This window comes from Bremia lactucae, linkage group LG5, assembly GCF_004359215.1.
Source record: "Bremia lactucae strain SF5 linkage group LG5, whole genome shotgun sequence".
In the NCBI taxonomy this organism is placed as follows: domain Eukaryota; phylum Oomycota; class Peronosporomycetes; order Peronosporales; family Peronosporaceae; genus Bremia; species Bremia lactucae.
The window spans coordinates 3487545-3509666 of NC_090614.1; the positions used below are offsets into that span (position 1 = coordinate 3487545).

At 46.2% G+C, this 22122-nt stretch overlaps 1 protein-coding gene across 1 annotated transcript; it reads right to left on the reverse strand.

The window, feature by feature from the left end:
• Positions 1-1870: 1870 nt before the first annotated feature.
• Positions 1871-3525, reverse strand: CCR75_001050 (uncharacterized protein). The gene is made up of 2 exons (XM_067959155.1): positions 3413-3525; positions 1871-3339 (listed from the first exon to the last, which is right to left on the reverse strand). Exons 1-2 carry the CDS (start codon positions 3516-3518, stop codon positions 1928-1930), a joined length of 1518 nt encoding a protein of 505 aa, XP_067821361.1. The 5' UTR covers positions 3519-3525; the 3' UTR covers positions 1871-1927.
• Positions 3526-22122: the final 18597 nt, after the last annotated feature.

The following is a 22122-nucleotide window of genomic DNA, read 5'->3' on the forward strand; positions in this document are numbered from 1 at the left end:
TAAACTTTACGCGAATTAAGTAGGGGCAGACCGAACGTAAATGTTTCGTGTTTCCGCACATATAACATCTACGGATGGTCTCATGCTGTTCCACAGCTTGAAGAGCCTCTTCTCCTTCCTCAACGAGGCTTAAATCCATAGGTCTCGCTTATTTAGCCGGAACCCATGTGCTCGAAGAGCTTGTTCGGTAAAAAGGCGTGCTAACATGAGCAGACTTAAAGTCGAGCTCGGCGCGTAGCGCGTTGGCAACTGCCTCTTCGAAAATAGCAGAAAGATCGGAATAATTCCGTCCGGACAACGTACTTGTTGAGACCTTTCCATAAAGATTGTGACGACAATTGCTTCTTGCACCGGGTCTTGATGCGTAGATGCAATGAGAGTTCTCAACTCCTAAACAAAGTCACCTAAGGTTCTTTTACCCTGTCGAGTGGCTAGGAGCCGAGCTCGCATGCAAAAAGCCTGATCAGGCAGTGCAAGCATGCTGGTCATTTGCTGTTTCAGCGAATCCCATGAGGGAAAAGGATCGTTCATGGACGTGCTGCACGATAGTGCCCGCTTTATGGCTCCACCTCCAAGTTTGGAAATGATTATAGCCACCTTCTGCCGTTCTGTTAAGAACAAGGCGGAATTAATAGATATTTGCACCTGCTTAATCCAAAAAGGGAGATTTTCTCCCTCTTTTTACACAAATTTCTTCACATTTTACAGCTAGAGGGCGAGCCCTCGGCTCTGATTTAGGTACAGAGATGTGCCGGGATGGCATAGATGCCGCTAGGTGGTCCTGTACCTGACTGATCAGGGAGGCTTCGTATCACATGAAGGCTTCAAGCCTTGGATGCAGGACCTCTGGTCCCTGGGAGACAACGAAATCTTCATGTACAAGCCCAAATAACGTTTTGAGCTTGTCATAAGCTGCGCGTTGCGCTTCTGACAGTTCAGGAATTTCTTATATTTTCGCGATGATTTAGTCTTGTAAGGACCCAGGCGTAGATTGACTACGAGTGCTACCAGGTGTAGCGGAGCTACCTCCCTCCTAAAATCAGAGGAAGACTTTTAGACTCAGATAGTCTCTTAGTTCTATTGAAGTAATAAATTTTTCAACTCAGGGAGTCTTACAAGCTATAAAAGCTCAATGAATCCTAGTTCAAAGAATTTAGGTTTTTTTTAGCATCAAGTGGCAACTAGTGCCCAAGAGGATATACCTTTGAAAGGCTTTTATCTCTTACAGATCAATGCGCAAGCCTTAGGAAGGCACTTAACGCTTTAAGACCAAAAGGGGAACTGCACTTTGTTTAATTATTAAAATCTAAAAAAAACTTACCCTAGCTAATTTAAAATAGATTTCGGCCGCCAGATTTATATCTGGCGACGATTACATTTGTTACCCGTAATAAATGGGATTTAAGGAATTAACAATTTAAAAATTAAATAAAGGGAATTTTATCCATAAAGTAAATGTACCACAACAACGGTTCTCCAACCGATGTGTGCCATTACGGAAAGAGTCAATTGTATTGAATATTCCTGACTCAATATAGTCTAATATAAAAATGTGTAAAGTGACTTAATGCTTACCGTCATATTCGCGCGTCCAGGTCGTGTGACAGTTCTCTCAAATTAACTTGTAAGATCATTTTAACAATATTCCTCATGTAGGTAATAATCATTATGCAAAGAGCTAGCCGTTGCACTCGTGCTCTGTATGGCTCATCCAACCTTCAGTGGTATAAATAGTTGCATCGTAATGTTTATACCACACATCAGCGCAGCCAGCATGACTTAAAGCCTTTTTCAAGTGAGCGGAAGGTTATGTAGTGATTTTTTTTAAGCTGATATCCTTTCAACATTACTCAATTAGTAAGTAAGTGCGTTTTGGTACAAAATTTGTTTCAAGTTTTCGTATTTAGCCGACCATTGCCCTTTATTATCACGACGTGCCTAGTGTTTGCAGCTTGGTCTGGTGATTCGAGCGACCGCGTTTAACACATTCCTGGAACCGATGCTTCAGCAGCTTATCATCCGGAGCGAGCTGAATGGCTGCCCACATCGCGCATGCAGCCTCTTCGTACAATCCAAGCGCTTCAAGGCACTGCCCTTCCCGAAACAATGCCTTGGGCCACTTAGGACGCAGTTTCTTTGACACGCGCACATCATGCAGCGCCCGCTTTGCATCACCCGCACTTAAGTACGCAGCACAACGATTGCTATAGAGTACAGGATCAGCAGGTGTAATTGCAATTGCTTCCGAGTAGAGTTCAACAGCTTGATCGTATTGTTTTGCCAAATAGGCCGTGTTGCCTTCATTCTTGAGGCTCGTCGCTCTGGTTTTCTGCTCTTCAGTCGCTTCGACAGCATCAGGAACAACAATATCACTCTCGTTCCCAATCTCAGCTAATTGTTTCTGATTCTGCGCTTCTAATTTTTCTTCCGCCGTCTGAGGCGCGTGTGTTTTGAATGTTGCACCAGAATGTTTGTCTTTTTCCGCTTGATTATAAAAAGCATCTAATTTGCTCTTTTCTTGGGCCATTAATGTATCCATGTCGACGTTTTCAAAACCTTTCGTTATTGGCTGAAGCAAAGTCATGATCTCGTGATGCCCCATGCCAGCAGCAAGCTGCAATGGCGTTGCACCAGCATTCGAAACCACATTCGCAATTACTTTCGTGTCGTCCAATCTGCAGTTGAGAAATTCGCGCACGACTTCAGTAAAGCCCGTTTCCGCAGCCATGTGCAACGCCGTGAGGTTCCCTTCGATCGTCACGGCTACATTCGCGTCACTTTCAAGCAACACTTTTACCACGGCACGCTTATTCATTAAACACGCCAGCATGAGGGGGGTCACTCCACCTGCGTTGGTAATGTCGACTTTAGCGCCGAGACGCAAGAGCTCTGCCACTGTTTTCTCGCGATTCTCACTAACGGCAAAGTGCAAGGCCGTTCCATTCTTTGTCGACGCATCTAGCTGAGCCTTGTGCTCAACAAGGAGCTTAACTGTACGAATGGAGCCATTCGCTGCTGCCTCGTGCAATGCCGTCGTGCCGTTCTGCATGGCCGTATTCGGATCGGAAAAGTACGCTAAAAGAAGTTTTATAGCTGCATATTCATTCTCTTTTACTGCATACAAAAGTGGTGTCGCGCCTTCTTCGTCCACGCACTCGACGCACTTGGGTGCACGGTCTAGAATAAAGCTAATGACTTTACGACGTCCTTTCGCCGCTGCAAAATGCAGTGCCGTGCGTTTATGAGCGTCTTTAAAATCCACAAGCGCTTCTTTGACGTCAGTTACACCCATGACCTGTAGCGACTTCAGCGTCTGTTGCAATTGCTCCAGATCACCATCTAAATTACAACCAGACAGAGTGAGTGGATACGAAAAACTTGTGCCAATAATTACGAGGTGATTAATACGTACTTTCGGCGTTAAATAGAAGGTCACTCACGACTTTCTTTTGCTTTTGAAACTCGGACGCGCCTTCTTCTTTCTCCTTTGCGAGCTGTTCCGCTGTATTGGCTGCCATCTGCTGATCTCGTGGTTGTCACGACAAACTTAAGTTTATTGATAAAAGCGTAGCACCTATTTTGTCGACTACTAAATTCGAAACAGAAAATGTATCCCTAATTTCTCTTGTGTTTTCTTATACTTATTTAACTCGCCACTCAAGCGAAGAAGTCTTACCTACTAAAGGTCAATACTAGGCTTTAGGATTAAGAAAAAGCAAAATGTATTCACAAATTAAGGGTCTGCGTAACGATCTTTTATTCATTGACTTTAATATAAAGTAAAGCTGTAATGGGGTGTATCGTTACATGAAATTATCACATAAAATATTACTTTATATATTATGTAAAGGGTAGATATTTTTTGGAGAATATTACTTTACGTAGTAATATTCTAAAAGCTAATCCATTGGTAGATATAGACCATTATCTACTTTCTCCGCGGTCCAGTCAGCGCTGGACGCGCGCAAAGAGAGAGACAGATAAGACTTTACTAATGTTTTGTATTCGTTTATAATTTAGTTAGTATAAATAGATAGAAACAAAAGAGCTTAATTATGTTAAACACAATATTCTCTTAACTCTTTAAAGCAAGTGTTTTAAAAAAAAAGTCTTCCTCTACACGTACTAGTGTACGTGAAGTGACGTGACGCACCACTCGTACTGAAGCAGCGCGAATTGGACTTGTACTGTAGCAGTACAAGTCGGCAGTGCCCCGTTACAAAACCGCCTTGTAACGGGCTAACTGCCTTATGTTACTCGCCCGGTAGGAACACCTAACGGGGAGGTCAGTTACTTCATGTGCGGCTAGTTGACCTGTCACTCGGGTGAGATTCATATAGTCATCCACCCTTGTGTATGTGATGCACAGAATGGCATCCAGATTAAATAGGATGACGTCTGGGATTAAATTCATCTGCGAGACGACGCCTTTAGAATAAATACGCCCGCCTGGTAGAAATGCACATCTGCAGAGATGGCATCGAGCGATTAGAGAGTTCAAGTTGACCTCATCTCCATCTTTAGTGGCTTTCATTTGGAGAGAAACACAATATTAGGTCTGAAGAATCCGTAAGACCTCATTGTAAGACGTGATGTAGAGAAGTTTTATATTTTAATTCTAACCAGTCTTGAAACTACTTCCTAGATAACAAGTGCGCACGTGAAGCCGGGTAATCGCTTCCATGACGACGCTTGTCCTCAGGTACCTACTTCAATGTGTGAGGTTGCTTAGGTATTCACCAGCTACGTCACTGTGCTTGACGGTGAATGCATAGAAGAGCGCGATATTATAGAAGCGCATGCCTACACTTGGTAGCACTAGTAATCCTTTCCACGACTCATCCCTCTAAGCGTGTCAGTGAGAATGAGCATTATAGATTAGGCTCATTTCCCACACCTATTCGAACATCATCGGGAGGTGGTAGAGCACTTGGCGCAAGGACTTGTTGAGCAAGCCCTATCCAGGCTCCTGGGCAGTCTTCTTGAGCAAAATGTTGCCCAGTTGGAGCAGTTTGAGGCATTTGTGCTCAACACCGAAGGGTCGCGTCCGAGACACACAGCCATGCTACGGCGGAGTCCAATTATTTAAATCAAAAATAATGTATGGTGAATCTTTTGCTTCTATAAATAAAGACATATTGCTCCTTAAGACTCAGGATAAGCTTAGGCGAGAGCAGGCTTAATGAGAGCATCTCAACAGCACCATTGAGATGCTCTCCCTCCGGCCGCATCAGCCGAGGCCCATTCGAATGGACCCGCCCAAGTTCGGAGGAACTGCAGCGCACGCGACCGTCCACTGGTTCGACCTGGAGGAGTTGGTGTGGTGCACCTCATCGAGGACGAAATTTGGATGGTGTGGCACGCAATGTTGCATTTTGCGCGGTAATATCTCAGAGTGGGCTTACTTGGCACTTGTGGCGGACGGTTAGGCGGTTCCTTCACGAACGATATTTAAGACAAAGATTCGCGACATATATTAGCCGCCGAACAACGAAGTGTTGCTTCAGGCGCAAGGCTTTGGGCGATCCTTGCAAGAATGTAAAGGAGATGCGCTCGCTGCCGGCAATCCATTACTTTGATTCCGAAACCTGAACACATAAAGCTGTCCAGGTCCATGAACGGACTGCGGCACGGTCCATCGCGACAGTCTCTTTCTAGAAGATGACGCCGACGATGGAAGTGGAAATTTAAACAGCCTTTGTTTAGAAACAATCCTTCAACATCAATGACTCGACAACATGCCGGCGGTCGATAGGCTGGATGCCACTCCCAAAAGCTGGACGATTTAGACGTAGTCTGCTATAATTGCGGCAAGCGCGGCCACATGATGACTCGCTGCTATGCCAGAGTCCCAGCTCGTCGTCCACGGTGAGCGAAAGCATCCTAGAAACGGACGAATAGAAACGGTTCGCTTTTTAAGGCTAAGATGTCTTGAAAAACCACCCGTATTCTTAAATTCTGTAAGAGACCGTGATGTGTTCCCGGAAGAAATGCCGAGCCGCCTACCGGCCGATAGGGGCATTGGGCACGAGATTGTTTTAGAACCTGAAATCAATTATTGTGGACCCAGGCATTGGCCGTTGCCGAAATAATAAATCAATTATATCGATGAGTTTTTCGACAAGCGAGCCAAAGCGGGACATGTACTGGGAGCAGGTCACCTCGATGCAGTCCTGTCTTCTGTCTGCGTAAGGCCACAGGTGGACTGCGCGGGTTTACGTTTACAATAAGCTGGACACGACACCATTCCGGCGCAAACACCGATCCCGCGGAAAGATGTTTTGTAGATCTTCATAGGAAAGTCAACTATTTTCTTCTCGTTAAGTTTGAAGGTTGGCTTCTATCAGGTACTCATGAGAGAGTCCGATGTAGCCAAAACGGCATTAAGCACTTCAAGCGGTATGATGTCGGAGTGGCTTGTGATGCGTCAAGGGTTGAAGAACGCACCGGCGACATTCAACCGAGTGGTGGCTCACGTGATGCGTCAGCATTGAGTCTTCGCGGCACATTACTTTAACGATGCATTTGTGCGTTGTAGAACTGAGGACGGGCTGAGCGAAATAGAGTCGCACAAGCGCCATTTGGACGCTGTCTCTGGATGACGCTCAGTGATACGTCAACTTTCAAAAGTGCGTCATATGGACCCCCGAGATACCTGTGCTGGGCTGCACCGTAGGTACATATGGTGTACGAGCAGACCAAGACGATGTTAAATCGTACAGAAATGGCCAATCCGACGACACGTGAAGGATTTGCACCAATCCGTAGGGCTCGTCATTTTCTTGCATAAGCACAGCACAAATTATGCGGAGCGGACTAAGCTCTTTTCTCACCTCCTAAGAAAGGATACAGAATGGGTCTAATCAGAAGAACAAGTAGATGCACATACATCGGTGAAGCAATCTCTTGTAGAGGCATCGTCTTGGCATTGCCAGGCGCGTTTAAGCTGTTAAGCTTTGTCTGCAAAGCAAGCAATTTTTCAATCGGCAGCGCACTCTTGCAGAAGGATGACTACGGTGTCGACCGTATACGGATCACGCATCATCGCGGACCGCAAGAACTCACCACACCTCTTGTCTAAAATGGCAAGATGGCTTACATTCTGCTCTAAATTTAATCTAAAACTTGAATAAATGCCAAGAAAGTCGAACTTCTTGGCTGACTTTTTTCGTGCAGACCAAACTTCAAGGAAATACACCAAAAAGTGTGGCTATTGCTAAAACATAATTTCAGTCGTCAACGCTGGCAGTCATGAAGGCGTGCCACGTGACGAGCTCGTAAGCCTCTAAATACAGGAGGGCTATAGTCAGAACGACCATTTTCGCCTGGATTACTTTGGTGGCACGAAAGGTAACCCTTCCGTCGCACCTGAAGGCTAAGCTAAATCGCTTTAGCTACAACGATGGCCTGTTATGGCATTAGTTGTCACCTTGTGATCCCCTCCATGTGTTTCATGACAAAGTTCTCAAGCTGATGATTTTTCACGAGCTCCATGATGCACCATCTCATGGGCATCTGGGCCATCTGGGCCGTGAAAAGACTTTCTTACGATTGCCAGAAGAATTTTGGTGGTCACACCTATATAGATAGGTGTCCAACGATATTCGCTCTTGTGAACAGTGTCAGCGCGTGAAGCCAGCATCGCCCAGCAGTGCGCCGCTGAAGCCGATACCGATTCAAACATATTGTTGGAAGTCAGAAAGTCTGGACTTCATTTTTGGCATGCCGCCCAACCACGAAGGTCAAACGGGGCTCGTCGTATTCGTAGACAGACTGAGCAAAAAAGTGCATTTTGCACCATACAGCAGGCAAGGAGGCAACTCTCTTGTTCCTGAATCATGTTTACCAACTACAAGGGATACCCGAGTCCATAGTATCAAAATGGGATCCACGTCTTACGTCTAGTTTTCGGAGCCATGTGTTTGAGCTGCTAGGTAGCAAGCTCCACGTGTCTACAGCTGATCATCCCCTGACAGGTGGTGAAACAGATCAAATGGACTAGCAGGAGTAGCGTATCAAAGAGAAGCAGGGTAACAATACCGCCCATAACTTCTCTCACATGCAAATGAGCGAAGTTGATTTGCTGCCACTACATTTTCGCCTATCGCAATGTGGCTGAAAACGGTGCAGTAATTCTATTTCGTAGTGTTGGTTATTTCATTCGAACGCAACACGACCGGGATCGGGGAATTATACGGCCAAGTGATTCCCTTGTGTTTTTCACGAATGGTAGACGCCATGATAACTATAAGCGTCTGGAAGGGCGCGCTATAGGAGCGACTCACTAACTAGTTTCATCCGAATGAGGCCATTCAGATGAAGGTGGTATTGGAAGTATGCAACCAGTCACATAGCCGTGTTCGATACGGTTAAATTGTGACACAGTGAATACGACCTCGTGCGGTCCGTTGAGCTTGATGCTCAGTATTTTCTGCGTCAGGCTCCCCATTGTGGATAGTCTGAACGACAGATGTTGGTAACCAACTAAGAAGCAATTGCACCTATACGGGCAGTGCTTTCATGGGTGATTGCAGCGCTTGTTAGCGCAGCCGATGAGACATATTCCTTGTTGACGTTAGGCAAGTTCACCTTCGCAACATTAGGCGTCCCCATGTCAGGAGCAATAGGTATAATTCGGATGGGCATTATATCGCTTTCACCCTTTACCATCAGCTCGCTGTGGTCATTACTACTATGAGTTGATGGCAGCGGCGTCGACTTATTATAGTCGATAATGAACGACTGATCTACATCCTCAGTATGCAAGTGGGATCGATCATTGTTTCCAATTGACAGCGCGACAGCAGCAGTGCCTGTCGGCACCGTAACCGTAAAATTAGGCACAGCGGCGTACCATTGCGACGCGTACGCTATATTTTGGGTTGTGTGGGTGTCTCTGCAGACAATCCATCAGCTTTGCCCCTTTACTTGAAATGAAGAGCGCCGTGTGATGACGCCCTCGTTGAAGCGCACACTGGTTATTAGAGGAATGTTTAAGAGAACTGAAGCGGCACATGGAGACGGCTCGCTGACCCTCGTTCCTCCCTTTAACGATGTTACTAAAAATGAAAACCGATTTTGAAGAGGGGGTGGTGTAATGGGTTAACTGCCTTACCTTACATACCCGTTAAGTACACTTAACGATGAGATCGATCATTTCATGTGAAGTTTGTTGACACGTCACTCGAGTGAGGATCATATAGTGATCCAATCTTGGATATGTGATGCAGACAGGTGTATTCACATTAAATAGAATGACGTCTGAGACTGACGTCATCTGCGAGACGACAAATTCAAAAAAATATAAGTTAAAGATGCACATCTACAAAGGTGACATCGATTGACTTGTTAAATAGTTTTTTCTTTAATTATATCAAATACGAATTAGTCTTAAACCTCTTTCTAGATAAAAAGTGCCCTCGTGAAGCCGGGTAACCGCTATCGCGACGACAATTGTCCTAAGTTCCTTGTTCGTTGAGCGAGGTCGCTTAGGCGCCCACCAATTACCTCTTTGCACGTGAGAAATGACAGTTACACCGCTTCCTCACTGTGCTTGAAGGTGTGAGCATCGTATTGCGTGGCTGCTATAGAAGCGCCCGCCTACAGCCTCTAGGCAGTGCGCGTTTGATTTAAACTTAATTCAACCAATCGACAGGACTATCGGATTGGATAATAATTTTGTACTTATTTATATATTTCTCTTAGAGGAAATAGTATTTACTAAAAATCCTCTTTTAAGTTTTTGAAGACCATGTTTTAAATTTTGAAAAGGTGAATTATACGGGACACACCGTTACACGACGAGCAGAGAAAAATTTTAAGTTGCTAAGCTTGGCTGAGCATTTAAAGGTCAATTCTAAGAAGCGTAGTATAGGGACTGTATCAATTTTCAGTCCGAGGGCTTTATGATGGGTAGCAACTTGATGGTCCGGAGGACATCTAACATCGAGAAAGGCTCAAAACAATCGTATTGTCGTCGTGGCTTAATTTTAAATCGCTGAGCACGGTTACAAAGTCGCGTAACGCTTGTTTTAGAGCTGCGGGTCTGACAAAGAATCGGCCGCTGTTTGAATGTGAAATAGTTTTCGATTATGTGTCGTCTTTCCGGAAATGCTGCCTCTAAGCTCGTTTTAATCCCTGAACTAAATTAGTATTCCTTTCAATTTGAGACAAGCTTGGGTTGCCACACATAGTCGTTTTGAGGCGGACACCCTGTAAATGGTTTATACCACCTAAAGCCTCCTGCTGTGGTCTAGATGAGGCCTTTTGGTGCCAAAAGGTATGGGTGCGCCTAGGCTAGGAGTCTGACTCAGATACACCGTACTCTGTTTTACCTTTTTCATTATCTGCCGGATATTGGTGACGTAGTCGAGAACCTTTATATCCCATATATTTCTAGCTCTATATCTCGACGTATCGATTCCGCTAAGTACTCTTCGTGGACGCATGCTGGCATCGACGTCCGGATTGGATAACGGACTGGCTTCGAGTTGGCTCGATTGCGCCTATTACGGTCGATCACTGTTGAATTACGTTGCGCTATGAGCTCAAAGATGGACTTACGGTCGAGATTGCAAACCGGATAGTAAGTTATATTTTTTGAGTGCATCTCAATCTTACCGTAAACTTTATCCTTCCGTTAATGCTTTCCTGTCGTTCGCGCTGCGCTCCCTTTCCCACATATGTGGACAACCATAAAATGGGGGACGTCACTGTCTGGCGGTACAGTGCTGGTGAACCTTAAACACCACTTCCCGAAGGTCTTACTATTTGTCGTTGCCGGGTATCGAGCCGGTGACCGGTGGGATGCACCGCCCTGCCTTACCCGACTGAGCCACAACACGCGATATTTTCCAAACTCAAATTCTCCGCATTTTTCTTGTCATACGATCCCCTATACACGCATATGCATAAAGCGCAACACTTTCGATGAACACATCAATCTTCAACAAAAACCCGCAACAGCATGGTAATTTATTGATTATCAAAAATGAAGCGCCGGTGAAAGTACTAAAACCTGCTTGACGACCGCTCTCTATGCCATGCAAACATAAAATCTATTAATCCTGCTAGCAGACCGAAGCCGACAATACGTATAGTAACCTTTACATTTGGGGTTTTCATTCTCCATTGCCGATGCTGCCAGCGTCTGAGCGTCTTCGAATCCTCGTGCTTGAAATAAGGCCTTCTAATCTGGACTTTCCGGCCATATTCCTCCTAATCTGTCGAGATGTGAACTCTGTACACAGCTGAAATCGCCAAATAGTACCACCATAGGTACAGACCATGGCCATCTCTTTGTATTTGGCGGAATAGACGCTTTTCTCATGCCTGTCGTTTGAAGCATAAACGTTGACAATTAAGATGGAGTCAACGATGAATGCTCGACACTTCTCATCGTGAGAGACGTCGAGGCCTTTCATAATCAATTTCATTACAACTCCACCAGAGCCGTCGCAGACGAGAGCGCGCGTCGATAATAACGAAAGACACGATGCGCTAAAGAAGTTGTTATCTGCTCCTAAGTATAGGAGAGCGCACAAAGGTGACCACGAACCGGCGACGTAAAGATCCACGATAATCAACTGCGAGTCACGATTTGGTGTGGTGGCAGTCAAATGCGCGGGAAGCACGCTGGGGCTAGGAGTCTTAATTGCCACCGAAATTTTATACCAAGCTTTCAACCAGTAGGGCACCTCGCACCTACTGGTTGTTGTCGTTATTTGACTGTGAAACTCGATCAGAGACGAAGTGACCAGCTACGTCAGCGCGATTGACTACGGGAGCTGGTGCGGGGCACTCAGCGGCTCTATGGCCTTGTTTACGGCGATAAAAGCAGGTCCGTGGACGGTCATTTTTTGCAGACTGTCGAACAGGAGTTAGACGACGTCGATCTCCATCGCAATCGGAATAGCGCTTGTATAGAAATATGTCATGGTATAGTCCTCGCGCAGCGCGAGGTCAAAGTAGCGCGTAAGGAGAGGTCGTCGTTCACGTCGCTGCTGTGCTCAACGACGCCGAATTGACAGCAACTCGCCGATTCTCATCGACAATGTTACGACACACGACGACACTCGCGAACTTCACGGAACGAGTCCGTGAAGATAGAAATGTCTCTCTATTCTGGTGCAAGTAAGGACCCTCTTCCCTGAATCGATAATTTCAAGTAGTCAAAGCTGAGATAAACTCGCGTTTGATTGAGTCGCCAAAAGCAAATATGAATTTTCTTCTCTCCTAGGTTTCCCGGGAAGGCCAAGGAGTGAGATCTCGGAAAACCGTTGTGGAAGATTGTGCGCTTTCGACCCTGTCCGTGTTACAAAACAAACTGCGAATCGCCTTTGATCCACTCAAGACGAATCCGCGTGCGCGCTGAGTTCTTTGCGCTTTCCTCCAAGGAAGATGAATTTTCACGCGTGAGGCAATAGCACGTCATAAATTCACGCATGCCAAACACGAAGATGTGGACCTGGAAGCCACGTCAATGGGCTTTGTGATAATGCACGAAGCCAAATGTCTTGTCTTTCTGACGAAGTCGTGTCCCGTTTAGGAGGCGGTGGAGTTCATGCCCCTCGATTTTCTATACTGGTGAGATGAGGGGAAGTCGTGCGATTCAGAGTAAATCTCTGGAGTTGGCGACGGCGAGGAAATACTCATCTGAGACTTGGTTATGGGAATGACCACAAAGTACTACGAGGTGTAACGGGCTTAGAGCGATGTTTCCTGGCTTGCACGTGCGCGATAAACGTTAAGTAAGTCCGTAATATATAAACTTTGATTTTGAAAACTCTAAGTATGAAATGATCTCCTGACCTCATGGAAGTCTTTCATCTACGTGCTGACATCTTACTGGTTAATAGTGGGTATGTCCCCCCAACATTGGACGTGCTGCACACGCTGAATTGGACATAACACCTTACTTAAGTAACATGTATAAGTAAGCTAAGTATCACGTAACGAGAAAGACCCAATACAGTTACCATCATCACCTTGCAGATAAAGTGGCTTATAAGCTGCCATGGTCGATTATGGGCGTCAAAGATTTCATTCGACGCCAATCGCTAGAAGATCGTAAGCTCAAGTTCGTTGAGCGCGATATACCTCTGATGAGAATGACAGTGCGCCTAGCAACACGCGCATCTATAACAGTAAATAAACGTGTAGTTGGCACCAGTACACATCAAAGCGTAACAGAACGACGATGGTTGCAACGTACTGGACTAGTATTACAGATTTTATATCAACCATAAAATACTATATTTTAGACAGCACAAGCCATGCCTTAATTGTCTGTTACGACACATGTTTCTTGTTCATCAAATTACCATATGATGGACGTCTTTGAGCCCTCACAAGCGCGTGATGTCCTAGGATTGAATATTTGTGGTTCGGCTATAGAACGACTGCGCAAGACCTCAGTGTGGCGATACATCACACTGTGGATTTAGATCCGACGACTGTGCAAAAGAACAGGCAGCGTCGAAGGTAGACCAATCAAATGGACCGAAATAAGGATGTTTGCTTCGAAAGCAACATTCAAGAAATGCTTTAACGCCTAACACTAATAGACAGTGCGAAAGTACTAGATCGACTGGATGTCGATCGCAGAGGATCTCGCCATGATTGCGCAACCGCTGCTAGAAGCGATTGGGGCGGGTACTTCGACATAAAAAAAGGAGTAAATTTCATTGAACTTGAGGGATTATGTCTTCAAGATTCTACGGGAAAAAAGTCCCCAGAAACCTTAGGAAATAAGTTCAAAATAGAAAACTGAGACATTATATGTCTTTAATATCAACAGATCAAGTTTAGGCGTTGATACACTTGATCTAGTAGCGCCTCCGAATTTTATTGTAGAGATTAATCAATTGGAAGCGATCGACATCTTTTTCGCCCGATCGCTCACCAGCGTGCCATGGGAATGGGTTAACCTCCCCACGTAGCTCTCTGACCTTCTGTATGAGTAAAGCAACAGGAGGGTGGAAGATTGTGCATGCATTCGATAAGTTTTATGCTGCAACGGTACCGGCTCAAACGCTTATACCGAGAAAGGACGAATCATTGATGTTATATCAAAGCATACCAGCTTTTCGTCCATGAATTTGAAGGAGAGATTTTCTTAGATCCTCATGCGTGAACAGGGGCTTTCGTTCTGAGGAGTGTGTTCCCTGCGATGTATATTTTAAGCGAATGACTTGTTAAGCCACCATAGGGACGTGTGGTGCCCCTGTAACAATTAAACGATGTGTTATCCAATATAATATATGAACATAATGAAATCTTCGTTCATGGCCGAGCCATGGGCTAACGGCGTACGTTATCGAATCAATATTCGAAAGCTTATTACTGGTAAAAGCGTTTTAGCAACTTAAAACCTTTCTCTGCATGTCGTGCACGTGGAGTCGCGCTCCTTATTATGAGTACAATTTGGCTAGCACTGTAGCAGTACTAGCGAATGGTGCCGTGTTGATTATCCACTACCATATCGAATACATTTATACGCCATATTTATAGGGTTTTTGTGAGTTCAGCTATTCCATCAAAAGTATTTTTCTCTTAATCTAACTGCTCAATCTAATACTTGCAAATTTCTGATTTATATAAGCAAACGTTCCAGTCGCTATTAGCACCGCTGATAGACAGCAACGGGATTTTAACAGCGACGAACTCCTACGTTGCTGTCACGTAGCAAATATAAGCACGTTTTAATGGCACAGTATAGGCGCTATCCTTCATAATATGGACATCAAGGCCATGACTGGTTTGCCGGCAGATGAAGAGAAAGCGGTACCCAATCTAATCAGGACGCGCGTTGAGTATCGAAGAACATTTAAAGATACTTTTGACTTGCAGAACTGGAGCGTACCCCCCGCGATTCTCGTTACATCTTTAGCACACGAATCTGTCCAAAAACCTCATTCTTACTAGGTCAATGATTCGACGGCCTGGGTTTCAGAACTAACGGCTGTGGAGACCGGGCGGACACTTCAATGCTATTCATCACTTCTCTCCCGCTACGCCTTCTCTCATATCGAGCACATCATTTTTTGTGCCGGTTCACCTTGTTAAAACCTCTTGCATTTTATGAATAGCACAATCTAGTTATCTCAATTATTCAGTTGGAGGAAAAAATGTCCACAATCTAACACCATTGTCTAGGGGATAGAAGAGACACATATTGATTCGGTGAGCGCGGTGCGGGAGGCATCAGATTCGTAGAGAATTATCTGGGGAGCGCAGTATGTGCAATACTGCACGGAATCGTCCTTTTAAAGCGTCAGTGCTGACAAGACCGGAAATGTGGACAGTTAATTTGCCTACTTCGCGTCGCCGCGAAGTCGTTGAGAGAGTGGTCGAGAAAAGGCTCCCACTTAACAATAATGTGGTCGAACAGGGGCTCCCACAAAAAATCATGGTGGTTAAGCAGGTGCTCTAACATCATGCGACGACGTGACATTTGTCAGGTGCGAATGGAGAGGACATTCCTTACCTGGAGGCGGGTAACACCCCTCCATGTGACCACAGCCATACCAACTTGTCGCCGATCCACATATAAGGCAGTCCACGAGGCCGTCGATTCGACGACGTCGTACAACCACCTCGCACTTCTTCCTCCATTACACAGATTCTAGGTCTGTCCTGGAAGCATTATCTGCGTCCCCGGAAGGTGGGTATATTGATCAAGTGTGCTTGTTCACAGAGGGGGCCGCTGACACATCTTCTCGCTTGAAGCGCACGAGTCTGCTTTACGCCCTACGAGCGCTAAACCAAAGTCAGCGCGAAAGGAGAATTTCCGGCTCAACTTTTGGACGCTTTACGTAATCACGTAACCCGGCCAATCAAATCGTCTGAAACAATGCAGACGTTTTTCCTGACAAGATTTCGGCTAAACTACCTGTTGTTTGGGGAGTTCAACATGAGATTGATCACGTACCTGGGTCTTAGTACTATGTGACGTGGCAGTGACCGCTTTCGCGCAATCAAGTTAAGGCGCTTGACAATTTCTTAAATAGCCGCCGCAAAACAGGTCATGTGAGCGAGAGTGCCTCGCCCCATTTGAGTCCTACCTTCCGTACGAAGAGTGCAACTGGCGGGTGGCCCATCGTCCACGCCTTAATAGGCTGAACGATGCCACGATTCCAGCGCAGACACCGATCCCCAGAAAGGACATGGTGCTAAATCCAGTCTGGGGTGTCATTTACAGTGCCATCGGCCTGACCGATGGCTTTTACTAGATTGACAAGTGACATTTTCCTGACAGCGGTCAGCACGCCGAGCAGCTTCCTCTGGGAATGGTTTGTAATGCCATAGGCACTGAAGAACGGTCCCGCGACATCTAAACACATGGAGTCGCTTTTGCGACCACTTCGCGAATTTGCGCCGATCAACTGCGACATCATTTCGTGTTGATGACGACCTCAGTAAAATTGATGTGCATTTGGGGCACGTAAAACAAGTACTTGAAGTGATGAGAGACAACAAACTTAGACATATTTGAATAAGTGTGTATTTTTCACACCGAAAATTTCGGTGCTGGCTGCTGCGTGAGTAAAGAAGGGATTCGAGCCGATCTCGAAAAGGTTTTATCTATCTGCTCATGGTCAACACCTACGAACTCGACAGCGTTGAGTCCATGGCTTGGTTAAGCAAATAATCTGCACAAGTACAGGATGGATCTTTTCAACCACTATCGTTTTTCTTTAGAAAAGGCGCCACGTGGTCATGGCGCCCAACCATCCGACGCATTTGAATCCGTGGAGAAGAAACTGGCTTCAGCTACAGTCTTGATTTTGCCAGACTAGTTTCGCGATCGGCTGCACACTCATGCAATTTGGCACGACAGTCATGAACAGGTCGTGAGCTATCAGTCATGACCAAAAACCAGCCAAAAAATTCCCCAGTCCACGACAAGTAACTATTGGCCATGCGATACGCTCTCGTCAAATTTTGAGTGCATCTCCTCATAGAACAGGCCTTCGCGCGGAACACTTATGACGCGTCATTGCGAACCGCAACGAAAAGTCCTCATCGGTGGCAACGGATAACTTGCTGTCGTTTTCTGGGTACAACCTCGGCGTTCACTACAAGCCGCGCAAGAATAATATTCCTGCCGATGCCCTGTCACGACGTTCTAACTACGATCCTCGCTTAGACTTGGGTCGTCAGAATACTGAGCGGATATTGACAACAGGTGCGCGGCGTGTGTGTCACTAAATTTCAATCGAGTCGTTCCAGTATTATCTCTTACCGATGAAATTGTAGCAACTTACGACGACGAGCCAATTATACTGACATAACAACGTATTCACGCTTACCCAACGATGCTTTAGTATGTGCTCTTTTCCGTTCAAAGTGTGATCACATCATGTTGAAGTTTAGACGGAAAGCCTGTTGGTGTACAGCATCAATCGTTTCGATGAGCCGCGGACGGTGATTAATAACGATCCTGATCTACGAGCTCTGATAATTCACGAGTTCCATGATTCCCCATGCTGAGGTCATCTGGGTCGCAAATGACTTCGTCGCAGCTGATTCGCGAAATTTTGACTGGCCCAACTAAAATAAGTGGGTGCGTAACTTAGTGCGGGCCTGTGAAATTTGCCAGCGTGTGAAGCGGTCGCCTTCGTTAAATACGTCCTATTGAGGCATGGCGCTCGGTTTTTATGGACTTCATCTTTGGCCTTCCGACGGACGATAGAGGCTGCAAGAGTATCCTGGTTTATGTCGTCCGCTTTAGTAAAATGAGTCATCCCATTCTGTTAGGGCACAAATTACCTCGGCTGAGACCGCGGTGCACTTCATCGACGCGGTGAACCTCCATCATGGTCTTCTGGAGTCGATGTGTCCGACCGCGATCCACGACTTCCGTCTTCTAAACAAAACTCTTCCAGCTTCTCGGAACATCATTGCTGATGTCGACAGTGGTCTTTCCGGGGTAGATGGGCAAACTGAACGCGTTTTTCGCGTTCTCGAAGACATACCTCGCAGTGTGCGACTTCATTTACCAATAAAAGCTCCTTTCTGTCGAGCTTGAACACGCGTCGACGGGTTTGACGCCTATCTTCGTTAATAATGTCCACCGCCCTCGCGTTCACGCTCTAATTGCCGTCGGTAGTCCCTTGGCACGGCGCCTCGTGGATTTACTCTGGAGGGTTATGTAGCCGATGTCGACCATCCAAAATTATCGAGTGCAGCTCGCGCCATGACCAGCGCTAATGTGGTCACACGGTCGCAGGTGCGGAAACCGATCTAGATGCCACCCGAGTGGCGATGGCTAGGTTAACTTCGCAGACATTGACTGATCTGTCATCAAGGGACCGGACGTTTACGACACCGCCTAATATGGTTAGCTATGCGCCACGACAATCGGCGCGTCCGATCGATGACTTCGCTGCGAGCGACCCCACGCTACAGCGACAGTCAATAACTCGGTATACTGGGGATACACTTCAGGCATCTGTGGACCAAAAATGAATGAGCGCGAATTATTTCCAGCCACGCAATCATGTAAAGAGAGTCATTTATAACATATTTTGGAGTGAGCAAATTTGCTGCAAGATTTATTGGACTCTATAAGGTACTTAACACGATTGGAGGAGCATATTTACACGTACCTGTTACGACGTTTTACGTTGGGTGCAATCGCGCATCTTCCAGCTATAATTTCTAAGTCTGTTTAGCAGGCTGAGCCAGTGAAGCGTAAATTTAGCGCCCATCCCAGCGAGCCCCGTCGCTGAGCCGACATCAGGCGGGGGTGCGATCCAGCTTTCAAGTGACCGACGATATGGCTCCCCAGCATCCCTAAACGCTTGCAACTCTCAACTAGACTGACAAATCTCAGTCGCATTCCGCTCTGCTCGCACAGCGCTCGTCGATGCTTCCTCCGCTTCGAGCTGAGCGTCAGCAGCCCGGGTTGTCGCGGCGTCCACATAGTCCTGGGCAACCAGGACGAACGCAGTACCACCGCGACGGTCCATCTCTCCTTGTGGATGCTGCGCGTGAATTCCGCTGGATCGTTGACCGACTTGTTGATCACTCGGATCCACTGAGTACGCCTGGTCAGATAACACATGGGGAGCGCGCGATTCCCATCGCGCGCCGCTACCGGGCACGCTGGTGGGCGCTTCTCCAATAAACATATATAGGAACCTAGCTCTTCCCTACTTTGTGACGTTCCGGGTGTTTTTGAGATTGAAGCCCAGTTGTTTTCGGTTGCTGTGACCTCGGGTCACCCCGAGGCGAGGATTGTCAAGACGACGTTCCGGCGAATAGAACCGTCTCCGAGTTGCGAATGCGGTCTTTGCCTCACCCGAGTGAGTCGCAATGACCTGTCAATGACCCGGCCGATTCGGCGCGATCCGCCACGAATAGTGGCGGCTTCTTTCTCGCTGAGCGGTCGTTCAGAGATGTGAGCTTCCCTAGCAACCTTAGACATCCCTCGACCACTTGGACGAAGCAGAGGCGGTCATCGTTCCACAAACTTTTTCGCGTTAGGCGCTGAGGAAATGATCACTGCAAAGATCTTCTCTGTCAACAAGCCAACCGACAAAGCTGCGTCTTGGACATAATCCGCTTCCATCGCGGGATGAAGGCGCACCACGACGTCTGAAGCGCATCGTATCCGACGCCATCAATCATATATCCGCTCACGCTGCGGACGCGCCGGAAATGATATCGCACAGTGTCAGGAGAGCCCAGGGTATCTGCTCCGGACAAGTTGAACAGTGCCCACGGCCGAATGTCAGCGTCCACTTCGTGGACGTATACACTGCCGCTGATGGTCCTTCGCGGCAGTCCGTGGTTGCTTACACCTCGTTCCATTATCGTTGCCTGAGTGCCTGTGCCTTCGTCGTCTCTTAATTTTTTGTGTGAGCACTCACGGTGCATGAGTGCTGTCTTTAAAGGGATAATGTAATGGGATCTTCCCGTTACATGATACTTAGCTTATTTATACATATCACTTAATTAGGGCGTTATACTCGAATTTTCGGGTGTAGCACGTCGGATATTTCTGTTGATAATAAGGAGCCATATAAATTATTATCCAGTAAGATTTCGGCACGTAACTGTAAGACTTCCATAGGTCGAGAAGTCTTTTCACTATTAAGTTCTTAAATGTAATTTTTTACATATATTACGGACTTACCTAACGCTTCCTCAAGTGCACGAGAAAGCCAGGTGACGTCGCTCTAAGCCCGTCACAGTAACCCCACTATCAGTAACACTCAATGTTTGTGTGTTAGGAGCAGCCTTCGTCAACAAGCTTGCGCATTCTATTGACGTCGCTAGAATCAGTAGAGCGCTTTGCACCTACCGACCCTGACATTTTTTTACGATCCGCCTCGACGTTGCCGCTTCGCGACAGCGTCGATCCGCGGCCTTAGCTATTCTTAGCGGGAGGTGGATCGTTTCACTCATTGTTTTAGGCCCTGAACTTCTGGCACTACACTCATTGTCGTAGTTCTGTGTTTCAACAACGGTTGCAGCTTTGCAATCGCTTACAACTTGAAGAGGGAGCTTCTTTCTGTATACTTACGCAAGGATTATAGGTGCTCGATCCCCGGCTTCTTGTCGTCTCGGTTGTCAATAAGCGTCAGAGTGAACAAACGCAATTTCAGGCTAAAGTGCTCCTTTTCCGTTATTGATCTAGTGTCATTAATTTGAGTCGGAACAGGTGGTTCTTGACAGGATAAACCACAAGTCCCTTGATGAACACTATAACTTGTGTCGGTTCGTCTATTGGTTTACTTCGATATAACTGAGTAAGAATCGTGTGTGCTGGGCAAGGAAGGTCACGCCTCTCTTCAGCTTCATTTCTAGCTTTAGAGCCTTGGTTCCCTTTAGGTACTTGGTAATCCTTTTCTCAAGCTTCCAGTCTTGTTGTCTTGGCTTGTGTGTCTTTCTCGTAGCTTTGTGAACCGCGAAATCTATATCAGGTCTAGTATTGCCCTGTTTCAGATACAAGAGCTCTGCCCGAACCCTGAATTCGGGCTGTCGAGCCGGGTCTAAGATTTCATACTACCCAAACACATATAGGTTGTAAGCTTGAGCCCTAAGGACCAGATTTTGGTACGCTCGGCAAGTTAGATATGCCAAACCTCGCTTTCGTTGAATCGTCATCGATGTAGTGAGCTTCAATAGCGTCGTCTGATTTGACGAACCATCTTTAAAGCGAGTCGTCTGCGACTGCTTCGACTTAGAGATTTCGATCTTAAGCTTTCGGGTCGACGCGAATGCGCCGGCCTGCTAGCAGCATGTAAATGCTACTGTCTCTACAGTTCCAAGTGTTATGCGCCCTGTTTCTCAACACCTCTGCCTGTTGAAAGCCTTGTTGCTGATGCAAGGTTACTTATTCTTGGGCCTGGTCGAGTACATGTTGTTGGAATTCAAAATCAGCCGTGTGCTGATCATCTCTTTACTAAGCGAAATACATGGCAGAAATGGCTGGCCCGCCCATGGACGAGCTCATTTGCTCGACCGCTTCCATTCGAGTTCACTCAAGCAGGTGAACCTCTCACGCGTTGCGAGAAAGCATACGTGAGAGGCATATAAGCCCCTCGCTTCTTCGACCAACGTGCCCATGTTAAATAGTACATATGTGGCCGTTGAACGGACCACCAGTTTTAACGGGGCAACTTTAGCTAGTACTGATTCAGTACTAGCCAACCTGAGGTGAGGTGCTTCCCGAGTACTTTATGTTCAAGACATTCAGAGGAAGCTTACAAGTTGCTATATCGTCTTAGCAGCTAAACCGATACTAAAAAAAACTTCGTAAAGTAAAAAAGTAAAATTTTATTAATATTATAAGTTCCTGCGTAATAACCGTCCTATCTACTACCTTTAATTTATTCATATAAAGCTATATATAGTGACTTAATGTGCACCGCTCATTCGTAGGTCAAGCAGCGATTGGCGGGGTTAATTTGAGTTAAATCGGCTAATGCAATCGAACTGTTGCATTGTTGCTTCCTTATTGCCATGTACGCTTTTATTTAAAATACAAGTAAATTATTAAGATATATTAATTGTAATCCCATGTATTATTTTCTTTTATAGAAAACAATAACTATTAGTCCTTAGACAGACTGAGCAAAATTGCGCATCTAGCATCAGGTAGCTTTAAGG

Excerpts from the sequence above, each read along its gene's own strand:
- CCR75_001050 (XM_067959155.1), bottom strand. The coding sequence starts at position 3,518 with ATGGCAGCCAATACAGCGGAACAGCTCGCAAAGGAGAAAGAAGAAGGC. Across the intron at positions 3,340-3,412 it reads CCTTCTATTTAACGCCGAAA|ATGGTGATCTGGAGCAATTG; the intron begins GTACGTATTAAT and ends GTTGTAATTTAG.